Genomic DNA, 13,953 nt, shown 5'->3' on the forward strand with positions numbered 1-13,953 from the left:
TTTATATGAATTTAACTCTCTCAACATATTACCTTAGAAATTTTGATCTTTATGAAATACATTTGTAATGACAGGGTTTACCAAGATGTTCGGAATTCTCAGAAATGAACATAAATGTTTTTTTATCCCTTATTTACCATCAGTTGAAGTGTTTTGCTAACATCATCATAGAATTTTCTTTTTAATTTGCTATGAACATTTGGATTTTGAATCTTCTTCAGAGCAATATTTATTATGTCTCTTAAAATTTAAATTTCACAGACAAGAGAAGAAAGGAAAATGGAAGCAATTCTGCAAGCTTTCGCCAGACTTGAGAAAAGAGAGAAGAGAAGAGAACAAGCTTTGGAAAGAATCAGCACAGCCAAAACTGAAGTTAAAACTGAATGTAAAGATGCACAGACTGTCAGTGATGCTGAAGTTATTCAGGTATTACTTTTCAGGTCTACTTTTATTTCATACTTGACTACTTTCTAATAAAATCTTCACAAACAATTACATCTCTAAAGAATTTCTGATGTGATATTAGCCTTTCAACAGCATTTTTCAAATCCTTTGAGAACTTAGACTTCAGATATGAGACTTGCTTCGTTTTTGAGTAAGGAAATTTTTATGTCAATTTACAGAATTCATAAAGAAATTTGAGGAAGTTAGCTTTTGAAGCAGATTGATACCATTAGATTTCATATAAACATGGTATTCAAAGTTCCATTCTTTTGTATTTTGAATTAGGAACAAGCAAAAGAAGAAACTGCTAGCAAGCCAACCCCAGCCAAAGTAAATAGAACTAAACAGAGAAAAAGTTTTTCTCGGAGCAGGACTCACATTGGACAGCAGCGTCGGAGACACAGGACTGTCAGTATGTGTTCAGATATCCAACCGTCTTCTCCTGACATCGAAGTTACCTCACAACAAAACGATGTGGAAAATACTGTACTTGCAATAGAACCAGAAACTGAAACTGCACTAACAGAAATAATTACTGAAAATGAAGTTCCAGTACTTAATAAATGTCCAACAAAGTACCCTAAAACAAAGAAGGTATGATTCTTAATGAATGTAAGAACTGTTGTCTAGCAAGTTCCATGATGTTAAATATATTCATGTTTTAGGAATTAAGGCTATATCATTTCATAAGGAACAGAGTGATGGAGTTAGTTTTTTTTTAAAGAGTCATAGTTTTTATACTTCTAAACATTTTAAATTGTAAAAATACGAAAATACTTGATATATTGACTTCTTTTTGGTATTACAGTTGATTTCTAATGATATTCTTTTGCCTACTTTATGTAAGCTATATTTCTCAGAAACGACTGGTTGGAGACGTTATCTTTTCTTTATATATATAATATTAATATATATATATTAATAAATTTTGTGGTATATAGGTATTTACAAGAATTAAATGTTAAATTGACTTTCATATGTACTAAGGATGTGGAAATGTATAAAGGGTAGTTTTAATTTTGTTGGAATATAGTTGTATTACAATGCTGTGTTAGTTTCAGATGAATAGCAAAGTGATTCATTCATTCAAGATCCTTTACTCATATAGAGTATCACAGAATATTGAGTTTCCTGTGCTATACCGTAGGTCCTTGTTGGTTGTCTGTTTTATGTACAGACAGATGATCTATATACACAGACACAGTAGTGTGTGTATTCATCCCAGCTTCTGATTTATGCCCCCCACCACTGGCTTAGATGGTAAAGAATCTGCCTGCAATGCAGGAGGCCTAGGTTCAATCCCTGGGTCAGGAAGATCCCCTGGAGAAGGGAATGGCGACCCAATCCATTCTTCTTGCCTGGGAAATCCCTTGGGCAGAGGAGCCTGGCAGGCTGCAGTCCGTGGGGTTGCAGAGTTGGACATGATTGAGGAACACCTCCTCCCCATCCACATTGCCCCTTAGTAACCATTGTTTGTTTTCAATTCAGTATCTGTAAATGTTTTGTAAATAAGTTCATTGGTTTTTTAAAATTAGATTCCACGAGTGACATCACATGATATTTGTCTGTGACTGACTTCACTTCGTATGATAATCTCTAGATCCATCCATGTTGCTGCAGGCATTATTTCATTCTTTTTTATGGCTGAGTAAATAATCCATCGTATGTGTGTGTGTGTGTGTGTACACATCTTTAACCATTCAGTGGACATGAGGTTGCTTCCATGTCTTGGCTGTTGTAAATAGTGCTATGAACATTGGGGCACATGTATCCTTTCCGATTAGTTTTCGGCAGTTATATGCTCAGGAGTGGGATTGCAGGTTCATATGGTAGCTCTGTTTTTAGGTTTTTAAGGAATCTCCATAGTGATTGTACCAATTTACATTCTCACCAACTGTGTAGGAGGGTTCCAGGAAGGGTAGTTTTACATCAACTTATTAATAAAAATCTTTCAAAACTGTCAGTTTTAATAAAGCAATTGAGGGAAGTAGTTCACTGAGATCCACCACCTTGAGCTTTATAGTAACCTCAGAAATAACACACCACCATTGTGAAGCTTTGTTTTACTCCCATTCTGAGTATAGTGGATTGGAGGTGGTAATCCTTAGGCTCTTTGGGGAGTGGGGTAGATCATAAATGAATCCTTGTTATACTGTTTACTTTGAAACCCAATTTATTCTCCTTTTTGTTCTTACCAAATTCAGTATAGTTTGTAGGTACTATGAAACCATGAGAAGTAATTTAGTAAATTTAGTAAAAACCTAGTTTGAATCTGCAAGTATACTATAATGGCTGGATGGAGGTAAGAGCTAAAATTACAGCTCTAATTTGAAGTCTGTGCTCACATTTTTGCACTTTGGATCCTGAACAAGCAAGCCAGTATTTGCTTTTGAAAATGACCATTATTTTTCCCACTTTGGAAGGACAAAAAGTAACTGTAAATTTTCTTTATAATTTGGATTAGTGAGGAAGAAAACAGATTCATGTTTCAAAGAAAAGCTTGGGAATCCTCTAGCAGTGCTGAGGTCTGACTGCTGAGGGCCCAGGTTCAATCCCTAGTCATAAGCCATATGGTACAGGGGAAAAAAACTACTTTCTTGATGACAAATTATTATTTAAATCCGGCCCTTTAATTATTAGACTGTTGTGGGGCTAGAGATTTAATCTCCTGGTCTGAGATACAGGTTCCTATATCCTGATATTGTTTAAAAAAAAACTTTCCCCTACAGGTTTTGCTTACGATATATACTGTTATTTTAAACAACATACTGTTTGACAAGAGTACCAAATGATCCTGAATTCCCATAATGTAAAAGCATCCTTCATTTAGTACACAGCACTTATTCTGTGCCAGGTACTGTAAGAAGAGCTTTGGTTATTTAACTCTTTTAATAATAACCCTACTTGTAGAACTAGTTTCTATTACAACCCTTCTTTTATATAGGTCAGGATTAAGATGGAAAAAAGTTACATAACTTGCTCGAGGTCATGGTGTAAGTGGCAGTCTGGTTGCAGAATCCCAAGTGCTTTAGCACTGCGACTCTTTTTCTTTTTCCCCCACAAAGTCCCCCAGCAAAGTCTCTTGCTGTTATTAATCTCTGTTCAGTCTTACCCTGATTTAGCACTGCATTCTATTACCTGTCCTAGAAAGGAAGTTTAAATACATGGAAAAAGAGAGGGAAAGAAAAGATGCCAAAATGCTTATCGTGATTATTTCTAGAAGTGAGGATGTGGATAGATCTTAATTAATGTGTGTGTTTCTGTATGTGTGAGAATGTATGTTTAAATACATATACACTAGTTTTTCTACATATATTTTTATTATGAATGGTATTTGTAGAAAATAACTAGGTAGAAAAGATATAAATGCCCAAACAGCAAAGAAAATGTGCTTGTGCTGACAAATTGGAATCCTTATTTTCATGACCATTACACCTGAACTTTACTAAATAACTAGTTTTTTTGTTTTTTTTTTTTTTTAAAGAAAAAGATGAGGGTATTCAGATATATTCATATACTCAGTAAAGACTGAATTATGTACAATGTAGATACAAAAACCTCAACAGAATTAAAAGGAATATGTGAATTTTCAAAGCATGGGAACTTAAAAGATTTCAAACCCCGTAAATCAACAGTGATTATCAGTGCCAACAGCTTTAAAAGAAAAATCACATGCACTGGCCTCACCTAGAGATTCTGATGGGTAGCCAGGGTAAAAGAGCACTGCCTCATGTCTGACAGACGTTTTCCACATAATACAGAAGCGGTAACAAACCTAACTTTTTAGAATTTGTGTTTTTAAGGTGGTATTGAGGTGTCCTAGATTTTTACTATTTTATAAAAATATTTATAAAAGTATTACTGGGTAAAAAATTTTAGTAGTAAGAGTGGGTAACCAAGGAAATGCAGAACAACTTATAGACTTTTTGAACATCGTATATGAGTGATTTAAATTAATCATTTTAGATAATATGTCAGTTTTCAACTTGGTGTTCAAATACTCTATAGGATAAACTGTATAATTACATATATAGTGATCCTAATTTTGTTTCTGCCTAGCACTTGGTTAATGAATGGTTAAGTGAGAAGAATGAGAAGACAGGAAAACCTTCAGACAGCCTTTCAGAGAGGCCTCTGCGCATAACTACAGATCCTGAAGTGCTAGCTACACAGCTCAATTCTTTGCCAGGTCTCACTTACAGTCCGCACGTATACTCTACTCCTAAGCACTATATTAGATTCACTTCACCATTCCTTTCGGAAAAAAGGAGAAGAAAAGAACCTCCTGAAAACATATCTGGCTCATGCAAAAAGGTAAACTTTTCTTTGGATATGAAAATCTAGTATGAGCCAATGCCATTCTCATTCCATACTACCTTTCTTGGTAGTGAAATACTTTTGGAATTGGGTGTACCTTTATAGCTGCAAACTGACTTATGTTCACTTATTGTTTTGTGTATTTCAGCGGTGGTTGAAACAAGCTCTGGAAGAGGAAAACTCAGCAATTTTACATAGATTTAATTCACCCTGTCAAGAAAGATCCAGAAGTCCTACAGTCAATGGTGAAAATAAAAGTCCACTACTATTAAATGATAGCTGTTCCCTTCCAGGTAGAACTTCTTTTCAGTGTTGTTTTAGTGTGGAGAATGCAGCATGATGTATATAGCATATACATATATATAAATAAAGTATATATGCATATTTATTCTAATTATTATGTACCTTACAAAAGCAGCACAGATTCTTTACCATCTGAGCTACCAGGGAAGCCCAAAAGTAGCACACTGTTTTTTATATATATATATATATATATTTTTTTTTTTTTTTCCCTCCCTCTCTTTTTTGCCTCCAACATTTTGGATGACGATAGATATACACATGAAAACTATAATTTGCAGTACCATGTATGTTGGGGCTTATGGTTGAATTTTGGGCCTAGTTAGCCATCTGTTTCAGATTCAGATGGACTCTCAGAAATCAGTTAAATTAACAGCTATACTTCCAAGATTTCTTGGCAACCTCTAGGCCTGTAAGCCTTCTGGCAAGATAATGCTTGGCACTGGTGAAATTGGGGGAGGAGAATGGGGGTGGGGAGAGATTGCTTCATGTTAGTATTATCTTTAAAAAGCTTCATATTTAGTTTTGGGGTGAAAACCATCATAATGATGATTGTCAATGTTTTGTGCTTTCCCAGAATGCATTACAGATTGTAGCAAATGTTAGCAGTATAATTTATAATTTATTATTTTACCAACAGATTTAACTACACCACTGAAAAAACGAAGACTTTATCAGTTGCTAGATTCTGCTTACTCAGAAACCTCCACACCTACTCCTTCACCATATGCTACACCAACTCACACGGATATTACTCCTACAGACCCATCATTTTCCACTCCTCCACGGATAAAGTCAGATGATGAAGCTTGTAGAAATGGTTATAAGCCCATATATTCACCAGTTACCCCAGTAACTCCTGGCACACCAGGAAATACCATGCACTTTGAGGTGAGAAACTTACGTGGCAAAAACAAAAGCCCATGGGGACGGGGTTTCTTTAATAGCTTTTCTCTCCTTTTAATAAATAATGTAACCTTTAATAATAGTTTTTAAGGAACTAAGTGAAAACTTTGAACATATGTGAATTTAAACTTTTTTATTCAAGTGAACGTAACTTTAATTTTATTGATCTACAGAAGTCAGACTAAACGCTATATATCAAACTGACTTTAAAGCCAACTATAAGGACAATGGAAATAAAAGAGAAAAGTTTAAAACCAAAGTGTGTGTAGTAGTTTCTCATAAGTTTTCATTTCTGTAAATATGGGTTTAGTTATATATTTTAATTTTCAGTTCTGCTTCTGTCTTTTATGTAGAATATTTCTTCCCCAGAAAGTTCTCCAGAAATTAAGAGACGCACTTATAGTCAAGAGGTAAGGAGATATTAAGAAAGATTTCTTTAATTGGTGGCTTTTTTCTTTGTATCATTATTTTGCTTAAATTATTGGTAGTTTTAATATAAGTAGCTTCCAAATGTGGTTATTTGTGTAATTTTTTTTTTTAATTCTGTAAACAGGGATATGACAGATCGTCAACCATGTTAACATTGGGGCCTTTTAGAAATTCTAATTTAACTGAACTGGGTCTGCAAGAAATAAAGACTATTGGCTATGGCAGCCCTAGGAATAGGACTGAAATCAGCAGGCAGTGCCCTGGAGAAAAGGAACCGGCGTCAGATCTTCAACTAGGACTCAATACAGTCGAGCAAACTGCCTTACATAAAACCATGGAAACAACTACACATGACAGGACTGATTCTAACAGCCAACTGGAATCTGCTCACTCGGGTCGGGGCCCACTGTATTCTTCCTGGGTAAAGAGTCCTGAGAGAACAGGCGTTAACTTCTCAGTAAATTCCAACTTGAGGGACCTGACACCCTCGCATCAGTTGGAGGTTGGAGGCGGCTTCCGAATAAGTGAGTCAAAGTGCCTGATGCAGGATGATACTAGAGGCATGTTTATGGAAACACCCGTGTTTTGTACTTCAGAAGATGGGCTTGTATCTGGTTTCGGACGGACGGTTAATGACAGTTTGATCGACGGAAGTTGCACACCCCAGAATCCACCACAAAAGAAAAAGGTTACAAATTTAACAATTTATAGTCCTTTTAATAGTGTTTTATTCATACTACTACTGAGGGTAATTAATAGCTATGTATTATGTAAGGCATTCATACTTTATTCATATTAAATTATTGATGTGTACATTTTTAAACCTTTTGTCAGTGCCCCATTGACTAGATACTGTTTGCAGAGAACTAAATTATTATAAGGACCATGGTTTCAGAGATCAAAAACTCAAGGTGATTACTTCACTTTGAGTAATTTTTTAAAATAACCACTCCCCAACCAAATAAATGGAACTGAGTACTATGTCTTCTTGGTGGTTTTGTCGCTAAGTCGTGTCTAACTCTTGGGACCTCATGGACTGTAGCCTGCCAGGCTCCTCTGTCCATGGGATTCTCCAGGCAAGAATATTGGAGTGGGTTGCTGTTTCCTTCTCCAGGGGATCTTCCCGACCCAGGGATTGAACCCTGGTCTCCTGCACTGCAGGCAGATTGTTTTACCCACTGAGCTATGAGGGAAGCCCCATTTGTGTTATTACCCTTATTTTACATAGAACATGAGGCCCAAAATGGAAGAAATGGCCTCTTTCCTCATCAGTAATATCTATAGTATTTTTAAGCCATGGATATAAAAGTATTTTGAAAAGTATTGTACTAAGAGAGATAAGTATTATATAAATAAATAGTTCCCTGATTTACCACCATTATTTGGTTGGCAGACATACTGAAACAGTAAGAATGCCTTATTTCAGAGCAGTGGGAGAAACTACAACACGTATTTATTTGTTAATAGGCTTATTGCTTTTCAAGTCAAAGAATTTTAGTGATGTGTGCTTTTAATTTTTATAACAGAGTCCAGTTGGCAACTTTGTGGGAAGCAATATAGTATAGTGGAAAGAGCACGGGCTTTCAAGTAAGACCTAGGTTCGAATCCCGGCTCCAACACTCACCAGCTGTGTGACCTTGAGTGAGTGAGTTACTCAATTTCCTCATCTGTAAAATGGGGATGATAATATATACCTATTTCATAGGGTTGTTGTGAGGCTTAAATGACATAATGTATGTAAAATCATCTAAATACAATGCCTGGCATAAAGTAGGCATTTGCTAATTGTTTATTATTGTTATTTGTTCGGAATCAAATTATTTTACATAATTTTCCTAATGTAAATATAATAATTCTCTTTTGAAAAAAGAATAGATTGTTTCTGATATTTAAAACAAGAATAAAAGATGCGCTTTTCCTTATCTTTCTTGCTTAAGGTTTCTCTATTAGAATATCGGAAGAGACAACGAGAAGCTAGGAAAAGTGGCTCTAAGACAGAACACTTTGCGCTGGTTAGTGTATCACCTCACACAAGTGGAAACTTGAGCAGCAGCAGTGCTGATGGGTGTGCCCACAGGAGTGAAAATGGGGAGCAGGTAGAAAGTGCCGCTAGCCTACCTTTACCAACACCAGCTACAGTTTATCATGCTACTTCGGAAGAAACCAGCAATAACGGTACTGTTAAGGAAGCCTCTGCCAGTGAAAAGAATGAACCAGAAGTTCAATGGTAAGCTGCCTGTTTGAAAAAAAACAAAACACAGACCTAATTGGTAACTTTAGAACTACAAACAAACAGTATACCTTCTTATGAAAGTAGTCTTTGTTATTTTATCTCCCAGTCAGTATCTTGGCTCATTCTGAATGGGGCTATACCTGTAAAGATTTGAACTATGCTATTCTGCTAAATGACAGATTTCTGTTTGTTGTTCTCCTAAGGCTAAGCAGATAGCGGTTTGTAATATTAATTTTGACAGATCCTTTTTGCTGATAGATAAGGTTTTAACCAAGATATTTGTCTGTGTCGTTAAAGGTTCATTGTATCTACTCCTTGATAATTTTCACATTTTTCAAACAAATACTCCTTTCCAAAGAACCTTTATCATAGCATCTCATGATTTGTTTACCACCCTTATCATTACCTTGAAACAACAATCATGTTTAGTGTTTCTTCAAAAGGAATAGAAGCAGCTGGCTAGTGAGGGTCTTGGCAAAGGGCAGAAGGCCACATGCATTTTACATCTTGGTCCTCTTACCTCTGAGCTTCCTGCTAGCCTTATAATCCAGATACAAGGTAAATCTGTAAGGGGTATATTTGGTCCCTTTGGTAATTTGAAGTGATGGTCTGAATGTTAACATGCTACCCTTCAACAAGCCCCTCTTCACCAAGAACTTGCTTAAGACAAAGGAATGGAGTCTGCTTGAGTTCTTCAAATAACTGATAAAAATCTCAGTTTGGGGGGAGGTGTTGGGGGTACTATTTTCAAAACTTAGCACCAACCAAAGTATTTCCCTTAAAGAGCCTAAGCCTTTATACCTGGGAGGATATGTTGACCATCAAGTGGCAAAAAATGATCTAGCCAGCAGTAACTTTTAAACTGATGATATGACTTGATTTTACAGGACAGCCTCAACTTCAGTGGAGCAAGTGAGAGAGAGGAGTTATCAGAGAGCTCTGCTGCTCAGTGATCACCGAAAAGATAAAGACAGTGGTAAGTGAGCTTGTTCCTTTGCCAAAGAATGGAGGCAGCTAACCCCCCTGCGCCCGTCCTCTGCATTCCTAATGTTCTCTCCGGGTCTGCTTCTGCTTCGTCTCTAGGGGCAGAGTCACCATGTGTCCCATGTTCACCGAATCATGTTCCGTCTTCTCCTTCATCTCATTCAAATCACATTCCCCAGTTGCAACCCAAGGGCCCAGTCCCTTCTTTCAGTGAACTTACAGAAGGTCAGTAAGCAGATGACCTGTCATGGTGGTGGTTTTAAATACCTTTTGAAAGCATAAAGGAGAGAGCCTTTCTAGATGTTGGTTTGAATTAATAGAATGTACATTGAAGTATTAGTAAAAGGAAATATTTATCATGTAATTTTACATTTTCTGTGATTCCTTATGCTTTACAGATCCTGATCCTGAAAATCTAGAACCCACAACTACAAATGAATGCCCATCCCCAGATACTTCCCAAAATACTTGTAAAAGTCCTTCAAAAATAAGCAAGGTAATAACATTGACCTTTGAACGTGGCCATTCTGAAAAGTGGATGGTAAAGCGCACCTGGGGATTTTTCTGCTGTACCCAAGTATCAGTTTGTGATTTCTGGACATTTTTCCTGTTAAAGTTCCAACGTGGTAAACATACTTCAGCAGCTTACGTTTGTTTGCTTCAGTAGTTCACCCCTTCCTTATGCTAGTGTCTAGGAAATTTAGAGTCTGTTCATGAAATATTTGACCAGTCAATTAATTCTCTAAAAACAAAAGGTCAGATGACATTCATTTGAAAGAAGTGCTACCTCTGTCCTGGATCATGAATACCTGATAACCCAATGGGGCATTATCTTTGCAAACTAATAGTGAGGCAATCTGATTTTTTCTTTCTCCTTAAAGAACATTATTATATATTCACATACTCTCATACTTGGATTATCTGTATTTGAACATTGAAAAGGTATTATGAATGAAAACAGTTGGGGGTGGGGAGCAAGTTTATCAACCCCAAGCAGATTTGTCATTATTTTGAATATAGAAATTTAAATTACAGAATTGAAACTTGTCTCAAGTGTTTAAGGTACTTAGGGGGAAAAATGGAGATTAATTTCCTTAATTTGTGTTCAATGAAAATTTGGGGAATTCAGCAGAACTTGTTGAACTACTTAAAAAATTGGCTTTTTAGTATCTGAAACCTCTGAAGTTGTCTTCAGACCTATCCTATTCCCTGCCCCTTTTAAAATGAATAATATAAACATTCATTATATTAAATATATAAAATGAATGTTATAACAGCAAACTTCAGTGTATACAGAATGTTTCATAACTTTATATAATTTGTTTTCTTTACATAGCCTGGTTCACCTGGACCTGTAATTCCTGTTCAGCCACATGGGAAAATACTTACAAAACCAGATTCCCATTGGGAGGGAACAGTTATTGTATCAGAAGCTGAGAATGGTGTCCACCTGAAAACAGAACTCCATCAAAAACAGCTGTCAAATAACCCCCAAGCACTTTCAAAGAACCATCCTCCACAGCCACTCGTTCGCTGTTCATCTGAGCAACTCTCACAAAAGCTGCCTTCTGCACCCATGAAGTTGCACTGTCCTCCGTCACCTCACATAGAAAATCCTCCAAAGTCATCGACGCCTCACACGCCTGTACAGCATGGCTATCTCTCACCAAAGCCTCCTACACAGCAGTTAGGCTCTCCCTACAGGCCTCACCATTCACAGTCACCTCAAGTTGGAACACCTCAGCGAGAGCCTCCAAGAAATTTTTACCCAGCCGCACAGAACCTTCAAGCCAGTACTCAGCAGGCAACTTCTGGAGCATTATTTACACAGACACCCTCAGGACAATCTTCGGCAACATACAGTCAGTTTAATCAGACAAGTCTGAGCAGCACGGCTCCACCCCCTCCACCCCCTCCACCCCCTTCTTCTTCGTCTTATTATCAAAACCAGCAGCCCTCTGCAAACTTTCAGAATTATAATCAGCTAAAAGGTAGTCTTTCCCAACAAACTGTGTTTACATCAGGACCAAATCAAGCACTTCCTGGCACCACAAGCCAGCAGACAGTTCCAGGACACCATGTTACTCCAGGGCACTTTCTGCCTTCTCAGAACCCTGCTGTTCACCATCAGCCGTCTGCTGCTGTGGTCCCACCCCCTCCTCCACCACCGCCTGCTCCAGGACCACACCTTGCACAACAGCCAAGCCCCCATCAGCCACACTCAGTAGCACATGTGGTGGGGCCTGTTCACGCCGTCACCCCTGGCTCGCATATTCATTCTCAAACTGCTGGACACCATTTGCCACCACCCCCTCCACCTCCTGGCCCTGCCCCTCATCACCATCCACCGCCCCACCCTCCCACAGGACTCCAGGGTCTACAAGCACAACACCAGCACGTGGTGAATTCAGCCCCTCCACCTCCCCCTCCGCCTCCACCTTCCAGTGTTCTGGCTTCTGGGCATCACACCGCGGCAGCTCAAGCCTTACACCATCCATCTCATCAAGGACCTCCACTTTTTCCTTCAAGTGCTCATCCAGCTGTACCACCGTATCCCTCGCAAGCTACACATCACACCACTCTGGGACTGGGACCCCAACACCAGCCTTCTGGAACAGGGCCACATTGCCCGTTACCAGTTGCAGGTCCTCATCTCCAGCCCCAAGGACCAAACAGTATTCCGACACCTACCGCTTCAGGGTTCTGTCCTCATCCTGGCTCTGTGGCCCTGCCACATGGGGTCCAAGGACCTCAGCAGGCATCTCCAGTGCCTGGACAGATTCCAATTCACAGAGCACAGGTGCCACCGACATTTCAGAACAATTACCATGGTTCGGGGTGGCATTAAAACAGACTTCAAAAACATTTTTTAAAATGTTCTGTAAGATAAACTGTATATTTCATATGTACCAGTTACGGTACTTTTTAAAGCTTGTACATGAAACTTTGTATAAAAAAAGAAAAAACACCAGTGCTCTTTCATTGTATTTTTCCCATTTTTGCTTTTTAAAATTCCTTAAAAAATGTGCTGTTAAGCCAGTGTTAGTATCTTTTATTTTGTAAGTGAACATTCCAGCTGTTTTTCTGGCAGTAGATTTGATGCTACATGATCTTTAAATTTTATTGTTGCAGTTAAAATTCATTTAGTGAATGTTTTCTGTATTATTTTATACATATGCATTAACCACACAGCTAAGTAATGGCAGTATGAGGATTTTCTTTCTATCAGCAGTTCTGTGAGTGCATCTTAGGTATAAAAAAATGCAATACAGATTTTTATAGTTTGCTGTGAACAGGGCTCATTTTGTTTTATCGGTTACTTGCAAGCAAAATGTAATTTAATGTATAAATGATTTTTAATGTCTCCTGACTGTAAATACTGCATTTCTTTTGCGTACATAATTGCTTACAGCTTTCTCATTTGATATATAGCATTGTACATATGACAAGTCTTTGCAAAACTATGTGATCTTTGTGAAAGTAGTACAGTATATGGCTTTTAATTTCTTTATTTTAAATATACTGTCACATTGAAGCACTGGTTGGGCATTTTAATTCATGTTAATAAACCACAATTATGTCAGTTTTACCAAATTGTCCTGAACAACTTCTGAGATTGGGGTCTGTTTAAGTGTTTTTTGTTTTTTTTCTTCACAAAGTTACCTTTTCCAGATAGTTTGTAAGGAGCCTTCCATTTTCTTTAGCAACTACTACCTCAGTTGAACTGGACTGCAGCAAGCGTCAGGAAGCAGTGAAGGCTTGTTCCTGTAATGTTCCTACATGTGATTTCGCAGGAGCAAGAGCCATAAGAAACTACCATGCTACATAAATGCTGCAAACATTCAGTTATCTGACATCATACGAAAGGGATCCATTTCATTAAAGCAGTACATGATTCAATTGTAGACTACTTTACAACCTTTTGAAAATACAGAGTCTCTCACCTAAAAACAGGAATATCTCACTTGGACATGATGTTAGCACATGACTGAAATGTCCTATTGATGAATCAAAACTATGTGAAAACCTTAACGCAATATTGTCTAGCTATAGTATTTAAAAGACTAGTAGGAAATAAAATTTGTTTTGGGTGTACAAAACTAAAGGAAAAAGGTATTATTTCTTAGCTAAGCAAAATGAAAACAGCCTCTCAAGTGAACATTTTATCGCTGAACCATAAAATTATTTTGGAATAATACTTCTACCTCTCAGGAGGAGTAAATAAAACCAATAGAAGGGACAGTATTTGTCAACACATCTTTCATCATACAATTGCTTAATTTGGCACAGTATATGAATTCTGTGTATTGGAGAAAAAAGTAGACTAAAAATGACTAAGA

At 37.4% G+C, this 13,953-nt stretch overlaps 1 protein-coding gene across 1 annotated transcript in view; it reads left to right on the forward strand.

The window, feature by feature from the left end:
* The window catches only part of KMT2E (lysine methyltransferase 2E (inactive)), a 70,445-nt gene extending 57,268 nt beyond the window's left edge, over positions 1 to 13,177 (forward strand). Inside the window, exons 14-25 of the mRNA XM_052638545.1 lie at positions 262 to 426; positions 730 to 1,038; positions 4,504 to 4,758; positions 4,910 to 5,054; positions 5,702 to 5,952; positions 6,321 to 6,377; positions 6,521 to 7,084; positions 8,334 to 8,623; positions 9,517 to 9,605; positions 9,713 to 9,838; positions 10,012 to 10,109; positions 10,950 to 13,177. Coding sequence (XP_052494505.1) covers positions 262 to 426; positions 730 to 1,038; positions 4,504 to 4,758; positions 4,910 to 5,054; positions 5,702 to 5,952; positions 6,321 to 6,377; positions 6,521 to 7,084; positions 8,334 to 8,623; positions 9,517 to 9,605; positions 9,713 to 9,838; positions 10,012 to 10,109; positions 10,950 to 12,461 — 3,861 coding nt within the window. The 3' untranslated portion in view covers positions 12,462 to 13,177. The remainder of the gene's footprint in view (positions 1 to 261; positions 427 to 729; positions 1,039 to 4,503; positions 4,759 to 4,909; positions 5,055 to 5,701; positions 5,953 to 6,320; positions 6,378 to 6,520; positions 7,085 to 8,333; positions 8,624 to 9,516; positions 9,606 to 9,712; positions 9,839 to 10,011; positions 10,110 to 10,949) is intronic.
* The last annotated feature ends 776 nt before the right edge of the window (positions 13,178 to 13,953 follow it).

The sequence above is a fragment of the Budorcas taxicolor genome, chromosome 4 (genome assembly GCF_023091745.1).
Source record: "Budorcas taxicolor isolate Tak-1 chromosome 4, Takin1.1, whole genome shotgun sequence".
NCBI lineage: Eukaryota > Metazoa > Chordata > Mammalia > Artiodactyla > Bovidae > Budorcas > Budorcas taxicolor.